This window comes from Chionomys nivalis, chromosome 14 (assembly GCF_950005125.1).
Source record: "Chionomys nivalis chromosome 14, mChiNiv1.1, whole genome shotgun sequence".
In the NCBI taxonomy this organism is placed as follows: Eukaryota; Metazoa; Chordata; class Mammalia; order Rodentia; family Cricetidae; genus Chionomys; species Chionomys nivalis.
Genome location: NC_080099.1, coordinates 37046332 through 37066560, shown reverse-complemented (window position 1 = coordinate 37066560; position 20229 = coordinate 37046332). Strand labels below are relative to the sequence as shown.

The 20229-nt window shown below is 42.0% G+C and overlaps 1 protein-coding gene across 2 annotated transcripts in view; it reads right to left on the bottom strand.

Annotated features, from left to right (window-relative positions):
* Positions 1–17584, bottom strand: part of Trim36 (tripartite motif containing 36) — a 33812-nt gene extending 16228 nt beyond the window's left edge. Inside the window, exons 1-4 of one of the 2 annotated variants that reach the window (XM_057788719.1) lie at positions 17310–17584; positions 14377–14611; positions 6705–7030; positions 4303–4449 (exon numbers count right to left, since the gene is read on the bottom strand). In XM_057788719.1, the coding sequence (XP_057644702.1) occupies positions 4303–4449; positions 6705–7030; positions 14377–14611; positions 17310–17336 (735 nt within the window). In that variant the 5' untranslated portion in view covers positions 17337–17584. Of the gene's footprint in view, positions 1–4302; positions 4450–6704; positions 7102–10429; positions 10460–14376; positions 14612–17309 lie in introns of those variants that run through there. The other variant, XM_057788720.1, reaches the window with a different exon arrangement.
* Positions 17585–20229: the final 2645 nt, after the last annotated feature.

Sequence of the window (20229 nt, the reverse complement as noted above, 5' to 3'; positions counted from 1 at the left end):
TTTCTATAAGTAGCCACAATGAGCTCGTTAATTCACCAAGTTGAACTCAGCTAGATATGGGGCAAGGAGATGTTTATTTACATCTCCCCAAGAAAAGCCACACAGCAAAGCAGACCCCTTGAAGTAGGACAAGGCTGGCCTCTATAGCTGTGACAGGCAAATACCAAACCAAGTTTTGAGAACCATTTTCCCTTATATATCACATTCCCAATAGAAGGTACTAAAGAAAACCCAGCAACCAAAACAACGGAAAAGTCATTCAGCAGCGCTGCCAAAGTATGTTTCATGCAAGCAAGCTAGGAGAATAATATTTAACTAGCATAGCCCTGTGCTCAGAATGTACAAGTTGAAAGGTGATATCAGCTTTGCTTCATCCCTAGAGATGTTCAGAATAAAATCTTGGGAAGAACAAATATGTGATACCTTCTATGCAAGTGTACTACTTGAAAAAAAATCCACAATGATACACATTCAAGCTACTGGCTTAAGTTATTTTCTCCTTGATGTGATAATATAATGAAAAGACAACACTTAAGGGAAGGAAGATTTATTTTGGTTCAATTTGAGAGGACCCAAGTTCATGAGGTCAGTAAGGGCACAGTGGCCAGGGCAGCCAGGGCATTCAGAAGCTGTGGCAGCGGGAGCCAGACACAGCCGTGTTCGCTGTGTTGATGGACATGAAATAAAAAGCTCTGCCAAAATCCACATGGGCTGTAACTATAAGGCCCCACACTTCCTCTAGCTCAGCTTCATCATCTCCTAAAGGTTCCACAACCTTCCAAACGGGTGAATAAATGTTCAAACACTTGAGCCTGTTGAGGGCATTTTACAATCAGACCAAAAGTACCACCATGTTGGAAAAGACCTACACTACCAGCACTTACAATAATGACAAGCGTTAACTCCTTCAGCGACTATGACAACAATGTTCACCACAAACTACCCCCAAAAAAGGCGTGAGCTGTATCTCCCTCTCCCTAAAATACAATTGCTACCCCAAGTACTTCCCTCAGCAGTGGGGACTATTTACAGGGATGTTTGCATTTTCTACTCCTCTGAGCTCCCACCATTAACAAGTTGTCAAACAAGATATCCTTTGAAATCTATGAAAATAATAATTCATGAGAAACTATCAAAAACTCCTCAGGAAACATCCTTCGGTGACATGCTCCCAAACTTCTGTAGCTGTGGTTGTAGAGTGAGCAAGCTAAAGTAAGACTAAGCCACATCAAAAGCTTAGTGAGAAAACTGTACAATGAGGTGAGAAGCTAAGAAGGTTCTAGAAGGGCTTTGACTTCCCAACAATGAGGAGGCTTGGTGACTGAGGTGTGGCCAGACCAGGAGACAGGCAGTGAACATATGCCTTTTCAGGACACACCAGAACCAAAAAGCCTAGTGGGTCAAAATGGTGAATACGAATCCCTGCAGACTCTCTCAGGTTTCTCCCCCTCCCCCGGAAGACTAAGGGAAGACAGCTGTGGGGGTTAAAGGGCTCCACTTTGAGCTCATGTGTATGTCAATATTAACAGAAGCCAAGCAAGTCACAGGGGGAAAATACCCCAGCCTCAGCTAACAAAACTGCTAAGAGAAGATCATTCTCAGATCCAGGTATTAACTGGTTAAGCCAGTTTCTCCAAAAGTGCAAGCTCTTTCCAGAATTCAGAACACACCTTCACAAACAACCTGACACACACTTTAAAACACAGATAAGAAACCTGGTGTTCACCTCAGCAGATTCAGCAAACAGTAGACCCAAGACAAATGCAAGGCTGCCCTTCTATGATGCTCACTTCTCTAGCTGTAACGCCCAACTGACCAAAATAAGAAATGATACTGTGTCTTTGAACTGTGTAGCAGGTCTCCTTCAGCTTAAATCTAAAACCCAGTATAGAGAAGATTGGTTACTTTTAGCAAAGGACAAATCTAGACAATTAGTTTCTAAATTGGAAAGTAAATTGCAAAGTGTATGTATTTTTTAAGTTTTAAATATGTAAGAAAGAAATTAATATACAATGTAAAAGATAGCTATGTTACTATGTGTATGTTCTTCATCCAGTTTCCTGACAAACCTCTGCAAAAGCCCTTTGTTTCTAAAATGAAAGTTTTGTTTTTTGTTTTTTTTTTAACAAGCTAATGAGGCAGGAGGCAGCTGGCTTCAGGGTGAGAGCTGCTTACCAAGAACACCCAGGCATGATTAGACAACTAAGATTCAGTCCTACCTCCCAACCTCCAAGGACAAGAAGTCCCAAAGTGGAGGATCAGCAACTGTCAATGACTTAATCAACCACGTCTATCAATGAGACTTCCATAAAAACTCAGAGGAGAGGGTTTAGAACTTCCATATGGCACCGCCCTTGGAGATTCTCAGAGCGCTCAACCTGAGGGAGTGGCAGCTCACGCCCTTCTAACATCCCTCATCCTGTGCATCACTTTATCAGCACCTGGTGCAATATCCTGCATGATAAATTGCTGTTTGTGTTTTCCTGAGTTCTGTGATCCTCTCAAACAAAATAATTAGACCTAAGAAAGGTGAACTAAACTTCTTTTTACAGCCATGTGATCAAAGACAAAAAAAAAAAAAACCTGCCATGGAGTTTGCAGCTAGCATATACAGATATGCTAGTGGGGCAAAGGCACGGGCAGACCTGGGGACTGGCTCTTCACCTATAGGACCTACAGTACATCCAGGTACAGTGTCAGAACTAAACTGAATTACAGGACTCCCAGCTAGCAACTGCTGCTATAGAATCTGTTGCTTGCTTGCGGATGTCATGTGAGGTCACTGAAGCCTTCTACCTAGACATGGTAATACATTCTGTAAATGACCACTTGGGAAGTAGAGGCAGGAGTATCATGGCAAATTTGAGGCCAGTCTGGTTTACACAGCAAGACACTGTCTCAAACAAACAAAAACCAACCAACAAACAAAATGTCTTCTGTGTTGATTGTTGTGGGTTCAGAGAGCAGAGGAGAAAGATGAATTTATGGATAGTTTTTCCAACACAGTAGCTTTACTCTAACATCAAAGACAGTACAAGAAATAAAAGCTGGAACTGATTACATGAAATTAAACCAATTAGAAATTAAAACTTTTACAAATGTGGTAAATTATAAATTGTGCTATGTGAAGCTGACAGAGGCGTGATGAAATGACAAAAATAGATTTGACTTCCCAGTTGAAAGAACCAAATGCAACATCTGGAATCTCTCTCTTTATGTACCAGATCCCAAAGGGACAGTTCCCAGACGATGGGAAACAAGAGAAGCCTGACTATCCTAGCCTGCTGTCTGCAGTCTCTGGGGCTGGAGGCAGGGAACTCAAATGGACCCCAGCATCTCCCATGAGCCTAAGTGATGAAGCTGGGAGTTAAGGGAGTCGGGGTTTCTAAAGCCTAAAACCACAGAGACAAGCAGAAAGGGGAGAACATGCAGAGAGGTGTACAAGACTAAACACCAGTCACCCAATGCCTGAGGTCAAGAGAAGTTCCAGAAAAGATTAAAGTTCACACAAGCTGGGAGTAATGTACTCCCCACAATCCGGCCCTCCAACCCTGAAATCAAGAGCTTCTTGAGAAGAGAGGAGAATCATCAAAGGGTTTGCCTCCAAAGTCAGGCCGATTGACGGAAAACCAAATACTTCCCTGCCCTGCTAGGCAAGGCTGAAAATAGGGCATAACTAAAAATACCTGGTAACCAACCAAAAACTTCTAGCTGGCTAGTTTTCCGTCAACTTGGCACAAACAAGAATTCATCTAGGAAGAGGAATACACCCCCAGCTTGGACTGTGGGAACGCCTGTGGGGCACTTTCTTGATCAATGATTGATGGGGGAAGGCCCAGCACACTGTAGGTGAGGCCACCCTTGGGCAGGTGGTCCTGGCTGCTAAGAAAACAGGCTGTACAAGCCAGTAAGCAGCATCCTCCATGGCCTCTGCTCCAGCTCCTGCCTCCAGCTTCCTCTCTCTCTTGAGTTCCTGACTCCTTCAGTGATGGACTGTTTATTTGGAAGTATAAGATGAAAGAAACCCTTTCCTCCTCAGGTTGTTTTTGGCCATCGTGTTCTACCACAGTAATAGAAACCCTAACTAAGACACCAGGCAAGCAAAGGAGCAGAAAAAGAAAAGGTATAATGGCCAAACCTGTCCATTACACAGACACATGACACAATTTATGTATGCGGCTATATATACAGGAAAATCTACACACATACTGTTAAAGGGAACAATTAAAATAAAAGGGAAACAAGATAAACATTAAATAAAATGAAAAAATGTAAACCCACTTCTAAAATAGTAAGTCATACCTTTAAGGTTTTGTAAGCACTGCTCATGGTGGTCACCCGGTGATTGGAATGATTCCCACCCAACTTACAGAGGTGGCAGACTGGCCTTCTGCACAGTTCACAGTACATGTTTATCCTCTCGGTCTCATGCTCTGGGCACATTAAAATCTATTGAATAAAAACACACGGCAGTTAAAGATTTAGGTTTCAAGTCACATAGGCTCCCCCAACATAAATATTTGCTATATAAAATAAATAAAAAGCCATATAGGTGAATAAAAGTATAAAAAGTAAAATTATGTCACGTGAAAACTCTAGAATTACCATTTTTAAATCTGAAGGCTCAAACCATTAATACACAGATGTTATTTCCCCTAACCATGGTGGGAAGACCATTCATTCCCACAGAACTCGAGTAGAGGGAACGCTTAAACCAGCTAGCGAGGGACTCCCAGCACATTCATTAAACACGTCTCTCTGAGCATCTCTACAGGGCATCAGAAAACCTGAAGAGAATCTATGGCCTATCTCAGCACACAAGCCTGTTGCTAAGAGGGCTTGGGAGGGCTTTGTGATGTAAGCACCCAGCAGGCCAGCTCCACAAGCCCCGCACTCAATGCCCAGCAGCATCTCCTGAGAAAACAGTTGTACTTAGTCTATGAACTAGCATCATGGATACACTTAAATTGTTCATAAAATGTTGTTTCCATTCAGAAGCAAGTACATAGGAAGTATGTTGATGAAACCAAATAGCTGTTCATGATTTCAAGAAACTGGATGCTGGGCGCTTTAACTGATCTGACACATTAGGAAAAAATGACCAATATACAAAGTCCTATGACCACACAGCTTCACGGGAGACAAAAGTGGAGAAACTTAAATGTTTCAGGATGTCCGGGTTCCTAACTGTCAAAACCATATGTATTTTTTAAAGTAGGAACTTAAGCTCCCATTGAAAGAAGTACAGTGAGTTCAACTGGAGGTGAATATTCTCTAGCATAAGGGACGGCTTAGAAGAGTTACACTAAACGGGCTGACATAAATGAATGGCTTGAAGGAGCTTTTTCCTAATTATTCATATTCCTTTTGTGTGCTTCACCAGTATTTTGTGGTTGCAAATAAGAGGCTTATGATTCATTTGCATTCCAAATTCTATGGAATACTCAGCTTCTAAGAACCTAGTCCTCATGTACTCATTATCACGTGTCCTTTCATGATGGAATAGTATCAGTGCAATCTCTTAAATGAAACACTAACTCTTGGAGTCATACATTTAAAAAAAAAATCAAAGACCTTGAGCAGTTAGGGTGAGACAAACATTGTAAAAGTGAATTCAGGTTGGTAAATCTGTTATGAGACTGTTTTGAGGAAAGGGTCTTTCGGAACGTGCGGACAAAGAAATATCTTTTAATCTTTCAGATCTGTGTGATGTAAGCATTATTTGGTGAATATTTTGTAACGATTTTTTAAAAAGATTTTATATCTTATTTTAAGTTATTTGCATGTCTGTGTCTGTGTTGGGCATGTGAACATTAGTGTTCACATTAGGGGGACAGGAGAGAGAATGGATCCCTAGGAACTGAGACCGCAGCTGGCTGTGAGCAGTCCCCTGTGAGTGGTGTAAACCAAACTTGGGTCCTTTGCTAACAGTAGGAAATCTTTTTTTTTTTTTTTTTTTTTTTTTTTTGGTTTTTCGAGACAGGGTTTCTCTGTGGTTTTTGGAGCCTGTCCTGGAACTAGCTCTGTAGACCAGGCTGGTCTCGAACTCACAGAGATCCGCCTGCCTCTGCCTCCCAAGTGCTGGGATTAAAGGCGTGCGCCACCACCGCCCAGCCAGTAGGAAATCTTAACCACTGAGGCATCTCTCCAGCTTCAAAATAATTTTTGAGATTTACATATGAAATTATTACACATTTAAGATTTCATGACTAAGAATACTATTATATTTCCATATTCATACCAGTTACTAAATTATAAAGAAGAATAGCTTTTATCCCCGGTGGTGGCACACAACTTTAATCCCAGCACTTGGAAGGCAGAGGCAGGCAGATCTCTGAGTTTGAGGGCACCCTAATCTACAGAACAGCCAAGGCTACACAGAGAAACCCTGTCTTGTGGGGGGGAGCAACAACAAGTTTAAAAGCATCCATGATGAGTGGGGGTGGTGCACTAATTGTTTTACTCAGCATAGTTCATAGATCTTGCAGTTCTGGTGAGCTTTATTAAGCAGACTACCCAGAATACTTGAGAAATGTGAGGGCCACCTAACAGAGTATGTAAGCGCGATGTCTCACGCTGTAGTTATTCTTCCCTGACAGTAAAGTTTCCGCTAACAAAACACATCGCAATCATGTTATCCAATCAAATCTTCCTGCCTCTAGACCCCGGCCTCTTCTCCCATGATGTTTTGTACCCTACCTTACCTTGGGTCTGAAATTAGTGGTGGGGCCCACGTACTCATGCTGGGCTTTTACTGTACCCCAAGGGTGATAAATTTTGAAGCATTCATTGCAGTAGCTTGCGCTGCAGTCCATGCAGCTCTTCGTGGATTCCTGGGGCGGCGGTTTACAAAGGTCACACATAATGGCCGTAGCTGCCCTAGCGGCCTGCCGATATCGCTCAACAATCGTCTCCAAAGTGAAATTGCGAAACAGGCCGCTGACTCCCCGCTCTCCAAGATCCACATCATGTTCACAGCCAGGACAAGGAAACATAGTTGGTCTTGGGGTCAGTGAATTCCGCTTCCAGCCTGTGTAGTCAGTAAGGCTTCATTCAGTTACATCATACGTGATTAAAATGTAGAGTTGTGGTCTAGAAAGTCTACAATAACAAATATTCCATGTGGCTCCATTTGCATTCTGAAAATGCTTTTGTAAACAAATAAGCTAACTTTGTATATGAAAGACAAGTTCAAATTATTAAGTTATCATAGAGAAAAGAAAAATAATCTATAATAAATTGCACACAAGCCTGTATCAAGCTAAACACAGACATGAAGACAAAACATCTACCAACAGTACTTCATAGGATATTTTTACTTTAGAGAGTATTTTATATAATTAAGACCTCTAGTTAACTTTATACATCATACCCAAAGTCATTGAGTGAATACCATCTTAGCTGACTGGGGAGAAATGGAAGAGCAGGGGCTTAACCAGAGCGTATGATCAGCATGCTCACTGTCATCCCAGCCTACATGCGCACACTTGTGCACTTCTGGTTAGACTGGACTTCCATCACACACCCAAAGGAAAAGGGGATCACATGTTTTAGGAATCATCACAACTGAATGTTTCCCACCGTAGCACTGTTTCAGCTGGGAAAGCTCAGGGGGAGAGAGCTGAAGGTAACTGAATGTGATCTAAAGAAGAGTGAAGAACTCATTCAGAGACCTGGAATTTAGTAACTCTAAGAGGAACCAACCATGGGACCTGAAACAAAGAATCATTAAGATTATTTAATTCAGTACCAAGATGCATTACATATGATTTTGTAATATATAAAATAGAATTTTTTGTTCAGTGTGGTCATCCTGGTCTTAATAAGTCAAGAAACCGAAGTATAGCAGACCTTACCTGCTGGTCCGGAGAAATGCAAAGATGCCTGCTTTTAATACAAGTGGACAAATACTTACTTAAAACTTTCTTAGAGTATGAAATCTCAGTTGCACACAAAATACACAAAGGAACTTCTTAATCTCCAGCCTTCCTTCATACTATCACATCCAATACCAAAAATTAATGCGTAAAGTCAGTATATTCTATTTGGCAAAGATCTTTAAGTAGCTACATTAATATTGCCCTTGAAATGACAGCCGTCTAAAAAGAATATCTTAAAAGATGCCTGGTATGACACCACAATAGGTGAAACTTCACAGATTGCCCAAAGTATTATTTATAACAATGACTTTATGGCATGCAAAGTGTCACTGGATCCCAAAAGCACCTAATGTAACAAGCATGCACGAATTTTTTAATATTTCCATTTAATGAATGACATTTTAGCCTTAACATTTTAAAACATATATTATATAAAAGGAAACGCCCCACAAACTTGAAAATCCTACTTGGTATATTTCTATAGTAATTTTTAAAGCATGCAGTACAGGCCAGGATGCTTCCCACCACAGCAGGCATGTAACAAAGTCAGTGCAAGGCTAGTTAAAACAAAACAAAACACACATGCCAATGGAAACATCAAAAACCAAGCCAAACAATTCCGAAAGTCAAATGGTGCAGTGGTCAAGTTTAAAAAAATGGAAATTCACATATAATTTAACTAGATGGACATTTAAATGAAGGAATAACCAATCTCAATCATCTATGTGAAAAGCAATGACTTATTATAGGTCTTGTGAAGGTTGTGATCAATTAAGTAGCGATATGAAACAAAATTAATCATGAAAACTAAATCATATTTTAATATGTATGCTGGTGATACCCAAATTTTGGTTGTTTTCATGTTTAGAAATGACAAAAAATGTTCACTTTCCTTTCCTTCATTCCTCTTATCTTAATTTTAATAGTGAAAATAAAAGTTTTTCTGAAATATCACACTGTCCCTCTAAGATGAGATAAAATGTGGAACTTAAGGCCTGAGTAATTTTCAGGGAACTTATTCAAATAGGTATCTTGGCTGTTTTTCTAATCTGATCTCATGAGGCTCTCAAATCTTATGAATGCTAACTTTCTTTTCATCTGTCATATGCTTTTACCATTATTTTCATAAAATATTATATTCAGAGAAACAAAGAAAGTTGACAGCTCTAAGGATATCCTAGAAAGTAAACCCCATGGGGGAAAAAAAGTCCAACACCAAACTAAAAGGAAGATATATCAAAGTCAACTTTCAATAGCTGTGCTAGCTAAAGGGCCATGAGGCCAGATGGCTGGTGAAATCTAAATTTAAGGTAATTAAATTTTCACTTTTTTGGTTGCAACAGCCATAGTTCAAATTCTCAAGAGTACTTGAGACTAGTGGATACTGTATACACCATAAAGTGTAGAGTTGAATTATTTCTCATAGAGAAGGTTCTTTTCACGTAGTATTTCTCTACAATATGGTGCACTATGAAGAGAGAAGGACTAACCAAATGATGATTGGGAAGGCTCAGTAAGTAATGCCAACCAAGCAGCAGCCCCACGACTGTGGACTCAGTTTTCGTACTTTATGTAAATACTCTCAGCACACATCTTTGCTTCAAAGGCACAGTAAGCAAACATCAAGGTACGATTTTAAAATAAAGTATTTTCACAGTGGTTCATACACCAGAAGAGCCTCTCAGTCTATGCTTTATCCCTCAACTATCAAGAAGAAAAATGCAAAAAAATCTAAATATTAAAAATAATTTTAAAATATTTTTAAAATATTAAATATTTAAAAACATGCAAGAGAATCAGTTCGCACCACAATGCAAACTGCTGCAATTGTATCCTCTCCCATATTCTGGCCGTAACAACTTCCTGTTCTTGCTCCTACCCAATTGGTGAGATGCCGTTGGACTTCCCAGGAAGTGAAGGGAACAGAAAAGGGATAACATTTCTCTAACCAAAGAATATTACCAGAATTTGACCAAAAAGTAGTCCGTTTTACTTTAAAGGTCAAGTGGAGTGAAAAGGAAAAGGGAGAGTGGGGAGGCTGAAATGTTTCACACAGCATCACATATTCCAAAACCCTAAAAAGCTGTGTACATGACCCATGTGTGGGTAAGACCTCCATGTTAAAACTCTGGTGGGACACAGGTTAAAACACAACAAAGAAAAAATACTTATATGCATAAAACATGCAGAGAGAGTGATAATACAAAAATTGACAAATTTTAGACAAAAGTTTTTAAATAATAAGTTAACCTTACCAATGTAGCATGTTAAATTACATTATAGTCTAATTGAATGTAAAAATATTTCTCAGTACCACATACTAAAAAACAAAATTGTGTTGTTTATAGGAATCATTTTGACACACATCCTTTAAAAACATCAGAAATTTCATCCTGTTGACCTTAAGTCATGTTGGTACAATTTGTTTACTTTCTACATAATTTTGAAGACTTGACCACTGGTGTTAGTTAAACTCTAGATACATAAGAGACTTTAAATCTAACACCACACTGCCTGCGGCCACAAAAGCAATAAAGCACTTTTTCTACCTCTCCACCCCAAAGATCTCCGTTGTGATGCTGTGGACAATGAACAGAAAGCTGGATTTAGAATTCCACTCCAAAAAGAATAGTCACATCTTCTCAACAAAAGATAAAGAACTGACTATGTCCTGCACAGAGTACAATTACTGAATCAACAGTAAACATGTGTTTTTCCTGACACACAGGATATTTATAAAGCCAGCAATACAAAACAGTCGATCCATCGTATGGAATTCGGCTCCACCATTGCTGGGCAGCACCAGAAAGACATACACTTTGTCCTACAGACTTATGTTTTTAAACAACCTCATGTCTGGCAACTGTTAGAAAAACAAAGTAAATTCAAGTTATCTTTTGACTTTCTGCTAAATAAAAACTTAAAAATTCAGTATCTCTGATAACCTGAAAATACAAATTGGAGGGGGAAATTACACACATATGATCAGAAATACACAAGACAGCTTTTCTGTTCACACACTTGAATATGTAACTGACATACACACAGAAACCTCACTCTTTCAAAGCACCCTTTCATTAAAAAAATCCATTAAATGTAAATGGCAATATTATCTCAGTGAAGTAAATGAGCCACAGCACATGGTATTTTTAAATTTTCTTGTAGCCACAATAAAAGTTTAAAAACCAGCCGGGCGGTGGTGGCGCACGCCTTTAATCCCAGCACTTGGGAGGCAGAGGCAGGCGGATCTCTGTGAGTTCGAGACCAGCCTGGTCTACAAGAGCTAGTTCCAGGACAGGCTCCAAAACCACAGAGAAACCCTGTCTCGAAAAACCCCCCCCAAAAAAAAAAGTTTAAAAACCAGTAAAATTAGTTCGATTATTTAACCCACTATATCCAAGATATCACGTCAAAATGTAATAAATATAAAAAGCATTAAATCTCTACCTGTGCTATCCTAACATCTACAGCACATCAATCAGAAAAGTCCTATTCCAAGCGTTCCACAGCTGGTGTCTAATATACTGAACTAGAGCCTAGGGTCTAATTCTTCAGTAAAAAATATCAATGGTAAAAAGTAACTTTTAGAAATATATTCCTTCCACATCAATTGCTTTGAACAGGGTTTCTGACTTCCTTTTTAAGTATGTCTTATCATTTTTGCCCATAATGAAAGATATTATTATATCTGTAATACAGTGACACCTGGCTGTTTAAAACTGGTGACCATATAGACGATCGTCCTGCAATTCGTGATCACTGATTCACAAGCAAAGTCTTTAGAAATTGCCACATTTGGAACAGCCTCACCTTCCAAGCCTCACTAAGATTTATTTATGGGCATGGGGAGGGTGCCTGCCCATGGAGACCAGTCTAAGGTGTCAGAGCCACTGAAGCCGAAGTTACAGGGGGCTGTGTCACCTGCGATGGGGCTAGGAACCTTTCTGTAGCCATCCTTCTCCAAGTTAAACATCCCTAGCACCTGTAGCTATCCTTCAGAGAAAAGTTTGCATGACTCAGCTGCACAGTAATCTTACAGAATGGGGAGGGGGCATATTTTAATCATTTTGTGTCTAATCTAGACAGTGGGGTATACAGTGAAATGGAATTCTTGTTCTAAAAAAATAAGTTTAACCATATTCCACTTCAGTCATGGTGACATGCTTTGTGTGAGTCTAGTACCAAAAGGCTGTCACTCAACATCCACTCAACAAATATGCATCAAACATAAACGGAGAACCATGGGAAGCTCCTAAAAGCACCAATAGTTCTAATTTCATGTGAACCATACATGAGAATCGTCAAATCCAGAGATTAAAAGACTACCTAAGACACAGAACTTCATGAAAAATGTATACGAACACAATCTTAAGTAAAAATATTCCACTAGCTGTCTGTGTTTAATATTATTAATACACAGAAAGCAAGTTTTCCTCAATCAGCAAACAAGCGGATCCCCAACTGGCCAATGAAGACCTACTGATGGAAGACCAAGTTTTATCTAGTAGGAATTACTTCAACTCGTCCCTCTCTGTCTTTCTATCCCTCAGGGTGCCAGGTTCTAGCAAAGAGGAAATCATGAACCTCACGATGAGCATAACCCTCTCTGTCCTCAAACACTCTGTTTGCCCAGTCAACATCACTGCATTATATATGTAATGTGTAAACTTTCTTCTAGATAATTAGTGAGAGCATTCAAAGAAAAATGCATGGCCCAGTAGTTAAGAATACTTATTGTTCTGCTTACACAAGTCCCAGGTTCAGTTCCCAGCATCCACATGGCAGTTCACAACCATATGTAACTCTAGTTCTAGAGAAACACTCTTTTCAGACCCCCCCGACACCAGGTGCTCACATGGTGCACGAATGTAACATGCAGGCAAAACACACACGAGGTACACATACATAACAGGCAGGCAAATACTCATACATATAAAATAATAGATACATATATATTTAAAAAGCAGTGATATATATATATTATATATATATATATATATATCTTATTTACTCTGATGGAGTGGGTACATGGATATAAACACTGAACAAAGAGACTTCATTGCATAAGGCAGACCACAAAAAGATGATACTCTTTAACTGCAAGCTTAGAAAGAGATGCTTTTCTAAAAAATTCACAAGATTAAAAAGTGACCCCTGTCCTATCAGTGGGAGAAGCTAAGGAGAGTAGACAAAAGGTTTAAAGATGAAATCTCAAAGCCCAACTGCTCAGAGTGGAAGCTCTGAAGCCAGGAACTTCTAGATGCTCACACACACTCCTTTTATAAAGGCCATGCTAACATGAGGCTATGGTCACCAATGATTTTAAAAGGATTTCAGGGGCTGGAGAGATGGCTCAATGGTTAAGAGCAGTGGCTGTTCCTCCTAAGAACTAGGGCTCAATCCCCAGGACCCACATGGTAGCTCACAACTGTCTGCAGCTTCAGTTCTAAAGGATTTGGCATTTTTACACAGACATGCATGTAGGCAAAACACCAATACTCATAAAAATGAATAAATTTAAAAAAGAATTTCAGCAGCTGCTGTAATTTTAAGTTAATTTTGATCCACATCATCCCGGCAATTGTGTTCAGAGGCAACACTATCTTGACAGGAAACCAGTAAATGTTAAGCTGTGATACAAAATGCATGCTATGTGTCTTTAGATGTGTGCAGATTCTAGTACTCATGATAGTCAAGGCCCTTATTTTTGGGAGATGGCAGTTCTCATGCGTCCTCAGCTGTCCTTGAAACCATAGCTCCTCCCCCCCTCCACCCCCCAAGGGTTGACACAGAGGCACGTGCCACCACGCCCTGCCAAAACACTTAAAAAAAAAAAAAAAGAATTTCAAGTGACTGAAGAAAACAAGATTCTCAGGTAGAATGGTACCACATAATCTGATCTGCTCTAAATGTTCTCTAGCGGCTGGAGAGATGGTTCGGCAGTTAAAGAGCTCCAGCTGCTCTCCCGAGCGCCAGCATGGTGGTTTCTAACCAACTATAACTCCAGACTCGAGGGGATCTGACGCCATCTTCTGGCTTCAGCAGATACTGCAGACACACAGTGCACAGACATACATTGAAACACACACATAAAACAAAATGAGTAAAAGCTCAAAAAAGCTTTTAGAAGTAACCATTCTGTAGTCCCATTCTTAACACCATTCTGCAGTATTTATTGTATATTAACTTGATAGATGCTTCCCTAGTAGTCCAATCATTCATTATTCTACCATTATCAAGGGCATCACAGAGTTAGAATATCACCTAAAATAAAGGCAGGCACAGTTAATAAGCAGTTTATCATAAACTTAGTATTCAATATCCATCTTACATGCCTATCAAAAAAATGAAAAGTCCATTTTGACATTTTAAATGGGGGCTTCACTTGGTGGAAAAACCAGCAACAATAACTTCCCTTCCACACTTATAACTGAACCTCTACCTAAGAGCTCTCCCTGCCCCACCAAGGGCACATCAGCCAGGCTTTCCCACATACCTGGTCTGCTAATCTTGTCAATTTTATCCATGCTAGGGGAGGTGAGCCGAAGCCGCGGGCTGCTCTGGTTGGAGTTGTCTGAGGCCACATCATTGAAGGAATCATCGAGAGACAGTAAGAGCTCCTTCACACACTTATGACAGACGCTGTGCTGGCAGGGGAGAATCAGCGGGTGTGTAAACAGCTCCTTGCATGCTGGGCAAATAAGCTCCCTTTCGATATTCTTAATAGTCACCTAAAGATGAAAACCAAAAGCCAGAGTCAAAAACTCTTAGTGCGTAAACGTGTCAGCAGGCTCATCCATCTTGTGTGAGTACATGTGTTTGCTTTTCCAAACAAGAATTAAGAAACAGACCTTAAAATCTGAACTTCCCTGACTTCTGTGTTAGTTAGGGTTTCTACTGCTGTGGGCAGAGACGTGATGACCACGACCACAGCAACTCCTGTAAAGGAAAATATTTAATTGGGCCCGGCTTACAACTTCAGAGGTTTAGTCCATTATCTCTATGACAGTGTGCAGACAGACATGGTGCTGGAGAAGGAGCTGAAAGGTCTACATCTTGATCTGAAGGTAACAGGAAGTGAACTGTGACACTGGGTGTGGCTTGAGCATATATGAAACCTCAAAGCCTGCGTCCACGGTGACATACTTCCTCCAGGAAGGCCACACCTCCTAATAGTGTGCCACTCCCTGTGGGCCAAGCATTCAAACATGTGATTCTATGGAGGCTATATCTATTCAAACCACCACAACTGTGAAATCCTATACCACCAGACTCCCTTTAATATACAAGGCATGGGATTAAGAACTGATACAAGCCAAAGGAAAGAGAAACACAAGAGAAAAGGTTAATATAAAAATATTAGAGAACCATACCCTATCAAAAACCACAAGTGTCAGCTGGGCGGTGGTGGCGCACGCCTTTAACCCAGCACTCGGGAGGCAGAAGAAGGCGGATCTCTGAGAGTTCGAGGCCAGCCTGGTCTACAAGAGCTAGTTCCAGGACAGGCTCCAAAGCTACAGAGAAACCCTGTCTCAAAAAAAAAAAAAAAAAAATATTAGAGAACCATACCCTATCAAAAACCACAAGTGTCAGCTGGGCGATGGTGGCGCACGCCTTTAATCCCAGCACTTGGGAGGCAGAGGCAGGCGGATCTCTGTGAGTTCGAGACCAGCCTGGTCTACAGAGCTAGTTCCAGGACAGGCTCCAAAACCACAGAGAAACCCTGTCTCGAAAAACCAAAAAAAAAAAAAAAAAAAAAAAGCCACAAGTGTCCAAATCACCAGGAACAAGTGTCTGATTTAGGACTCCAGCAAAATTCTAAAAGTGATCATTTTTAATTAAGAAAAATTTTACTATGACACTAACCATCCTTCCTTAATGCATTAACTCCAAGATAGTCAAATAGTAAGAGGAGACAAAAATAAACAAACACCCAGACTAAGCCGGTGTGTTCAGGAAATGCTAAGTGAATTCTATTTACAAGCTGGGTAACAGAGAATTTCTACATTAAATTTAACCATTTTTCAGGTGCTTTACTGTAATGCTGCCAAAATGCTTCAGGCTCTATGCTCCATATCAGTGCAGTTATCGTAAAAACATATCGTGAATATTAAAAGGGTAGAGGGGACTAAAAGACTATTCCAAGAGCTTCCTTCCTTCAAACCTACAAGAATTCATCATTTCACCATTTTACATATAAATTACTTTTGGCATCCTGAGATTTTAATGACAAGCCAACATTTTAAAAATCTCAATCTTATACATTTTAAAAAGCTCAATCATTTCATCTATTAGAAATATACAGAAAGTTTTTGGTTGGTTGGTTGGTTGGTTGGTTGGTTGGTTGGTTGGTTGCTTTGGGTTTTACATGACGATTTCCCCCGTGTAGCCCTGACTGTCCTCGGACTCAGAGACCCACCTGGCTCTGCCTCCCGAGCGCTGGGTTAAAAAGTACTCAAAAAGTAAAATTTAATTCACTCGTTGTAATGAAATAAAAGCGTATGCTTACCTTACCCCCCACCCCCGCGCTGGTGACACAAAGGACTTTAACAAACCCTGAGAGTCGCACCACAAACTGGCTTCATCATTGCCAGCAGATCTTTAACGCAGTGTCCCCTGAGGTACCGCAACTGTTTAAAAACGGCCCACAGCATGTTACGATTTTAACGATTTTAACGAACCTAGGACGGCCACACCCACAACGCACACCAAGGATTACTGGATATTCTCACTTCACCCAATATTACACTAATTCAAAGGAAAATAAAAAACTGTCCTGACTGCTCAAAATCGATTCTTGTTCCGCTTTACATATAAATACAATCAGTAAACTCCACCTCCTAGAGGGTTATCTAGAAATCATTTTCATTTTTTGCGCCTAAATTATTTGATTTCACTGGATATAAAGTAATTCTTCCTTAAAAGAAAAATCAGTATCTTTTTTTTTTAACGTCCTTTGCGCTAAAACCATGATGTGATAGCTCCCTCAAGCAGAGGAAACTTCAGGTGTCGAGCCTACCCGACCTCGGCGAAGAAAAGGCTTGGACTGCACATCCGCAGGGGCCCCGGCTCCGCCCAGTGAGCTGAAGACTCCGCTCCCAGCCGGCCGCAGGCACCGCCGGGGTCCAGGAGGAACTCGAGCGCCCCTCGGGGCTCCAAACAAAGGGCGGCACGCTGGGTGCACGCGCCCTCCTCTCAAGCGCACAAGGCGCCCCAAAGCGACTACTTCTGCAGACTAAACCCCACGGAAGAGCCCCCCGTAGGGAGTCCACCGAGTGGCCAGGTGCGCCATACCCGGACCCGTGCTTCTCTCCCGCCCGTGGGACCCCAAGGCCGACCCGCTCAAGGACAGAAAGAGGCGCGGGATGGCGGGACCGTCCCGGAGAGACAGCGGAGAGGAAGCGGGACCCCCGCATCGCCGCCGCGCACCTGAGAGTCTGAGGCATCCCCCTCCATTGCAGCACTCCGCCAGGCGTCATCAACCGCGGAACCGCGACAAGGCACAGACGGCCCCAGCGGGGTCTGGTGGGCGGGTCCCCGCGACGGCCCGGGAGTCTGAGGTCCGACCGGAGGGCAAGCTGGTCAGCCAGATCCGGCCAGCGGCGAGGGACGGGCCGGCGCGGGCGAAAGCACGGGCAACGGAGAGCGCGGTTGCTCCCTGCGAGGGCCCCGGGAGCCGCGAATCTCGGCCCGCTGCCGGCTGCGGCGGCTGCTCGCGCGGACTGCAGCTGGACTGGCCGCCAGGCGGAGACTGGGGCGGTGGCGCGGGGCGGGGCCGGGAGGGGCGGGGCCGTCGTCCGGGCAACGGCGCGCCCGCACAAAGGAGGCGGGGCTAGTTGAGGCTTGGTCAGGGAGGGAGGGGCGGGGTTGACGCTCGTAGCCGCCCCCTCTCATGCTTTCTCTGGGACGCTGGGAGGGCGGCCCTGGGACGCAAGGGGCGCGCCCTGGCTCTGCGGCGCTTCTGTCCTTTTTGCTTGTTCTGTGGACTTTCGCAAAACGCGCGCGAAAACGCACAGACCCCGACGCTCCGACGCACTGAACAGTGGGGATCAGGGCAAGTGAATCCCGCCCCGAGGCCAGCGCGAGACCCCGCCCACTCCTGCCACCACCCCTAGTCAGGCCTGGGGGAAGTTCCCGGGTGGGTCCCCTAGTCTCGTCGCTTCCACTCCTCAACCTACTCTCCGTTAGATTTGTTGTTTCGTGACGTCACATTCCCTGGTCACTGAACACTTAAAATATGTTCCGTTTTCGACTCAACCAGGGCTTGGTGCCGCACGCAAGGAAGGAGCCCAGTATCACGGGGACAGCCTAAGGAGCAGGGATTCCATCCCTGGATGCTAGCCAAAGACTGAAGTCGAGAGACTGCGGCAAAGCCCCCGCCCTAACCCAGCTCACAACCACCCTGCGCTTTCACATCTAAAGACCCAAGAACAGGATCCAGAGATGCCTGGCAGCCACACCTCGAATGCACCAGCCAAGTGTCTAGATGGGCGCATATAATCCGCTCCCTAGGCACCCACAAAACAAGTTAGCCTGCCGCTGTCGGAGGTTAGTTTACTAGGTAATTAACACCACTGCTTTCCCGATGGCTAATTTCATCTGTAGATATTAGATTAAAAGTTGTGTCCTAACTCTTTGATCAAGGGGGCACGGAGCTGCAGAGCGACATCTCTATTCGGTTTTGAAATGTATCCTACTTTTAATTTCCTGCTTGGAAGAAGACTGTCTTCTGCGGCAAATTCCGCATCTACCTTCAGTCCTTACAACAGCGGTAGCCTCTTCACCAACTCAGGAGTTAAATGACCATAGCAGTATAGAACTGAGAACAGCAAGGAACTCTTATCTAACCTCTGATGGGGAACCCTCAATCTACACATAAGACGAAGAGGATTCACGTCTTATGGGGGGGAGGGAATGAGCTGTTCCTACTCAGGCGGCTGCACACGCTAGACCCTATAAGCTTCCTCGGATCAGGAGAGTGTATCTTTAGCAGGAGGGAAGAGTGCAAACAATGTTTGCACTTCACGCCACAAGCCCAATATATTTCTTTAAAGTTTAGCCCTTCAAAAAGTATTTTAAGTCTACTTTTGTTTCTAATCTTGGCCTTTTTAAAAATAATTCACATTAGTATGCCTAAATAGGCCTAAATAGGTAGAGTAAAAGCCAATGAGGTTTTATTAGCATAAACTAAGGACCAACTTTTAAAGACAGCATCTGGGTGAAAATAAAATTTTAAGGGCTTTCCATTATACAAAGCAAACTTCACTGAGATATTTCACACCTGGCTAGCAAAGTCGAAAAGATCTGCCATACACTTGACAAAATATGGGATTTTAAGCACTTTCAAACATATTTGAAAGGAGATTTATCAATTCCTATTTTTCAAATTACAATACAAAAAATGCACTATAGCCGGGTGGTGGTGGTGCATGCCTTTAATCCCAGCACTCAGGAGGCAGAGGCAGGCGGATCTTTGTGAGTTCGAGACCAGCCTGGTCTACAAGAGCTAGTTCCAGGACAGGCTCCAAAACCACAGAGAAACCCTGTCTCGGGAAAAAAAAATGTACTATAATAAGCCTTATAATTAATAGCTAAAAATGGCCCTACTTTAATACTTATATATGCAAAAAATAAAAAATCTTAATTAAATTTATAGTAACCAAATATTTTCCATAATGTAAATTTATGCCACAAAATACTTTGTATATCTGTGTGGTGAGAAAGAATGCTCAACTCAAGGAACACTGAAGAAGAGGGGACCAAGGAATACGAGAGCTGGAAGATGGGGAGGGTTACTATAAAATGCTGTCTTGGGACATGACATGGCTGCTACACCTATGAACTCACTGTAGCTATGGTTAACTAGGCACGATCAAGTCGCCAAGATCAGTCAGTATTTCACCAGGCAGAACTAATTGTGTTAGTAACAAAAACTGAGAACACAATAGGAGTAAGGGGACACATTGGGGCCCCTGGGGGAATGGGAGGGAGAAGTGGGAGGAACATATGTCAAGATTCATGTTTATGCATATGAAATTATGAAAGAATACATTTAAATTTTAAGGATGTCTAAGATAAGTGAAGTTTTTTTTTATTGTTAAATCGGCTGAGCATTTATAGCATTTATAGTGTGTGCATGCATGCAGGCATGTGTTTATATAGGTAAACAGTAAAAATGATTATATCTCTAGAATAGAGCACACAATTGGAAGAGGATTTGCACAAGGGCGTGTAAGGCTTACTTTCCTCTCACACTGTATTGCTTGCATTTTTAAAAATATGTGTGTGTTTTAATTCTAAAACATTTTATGATGAATCCTATTGATGTAGAAACTATTTAAAACAGAGA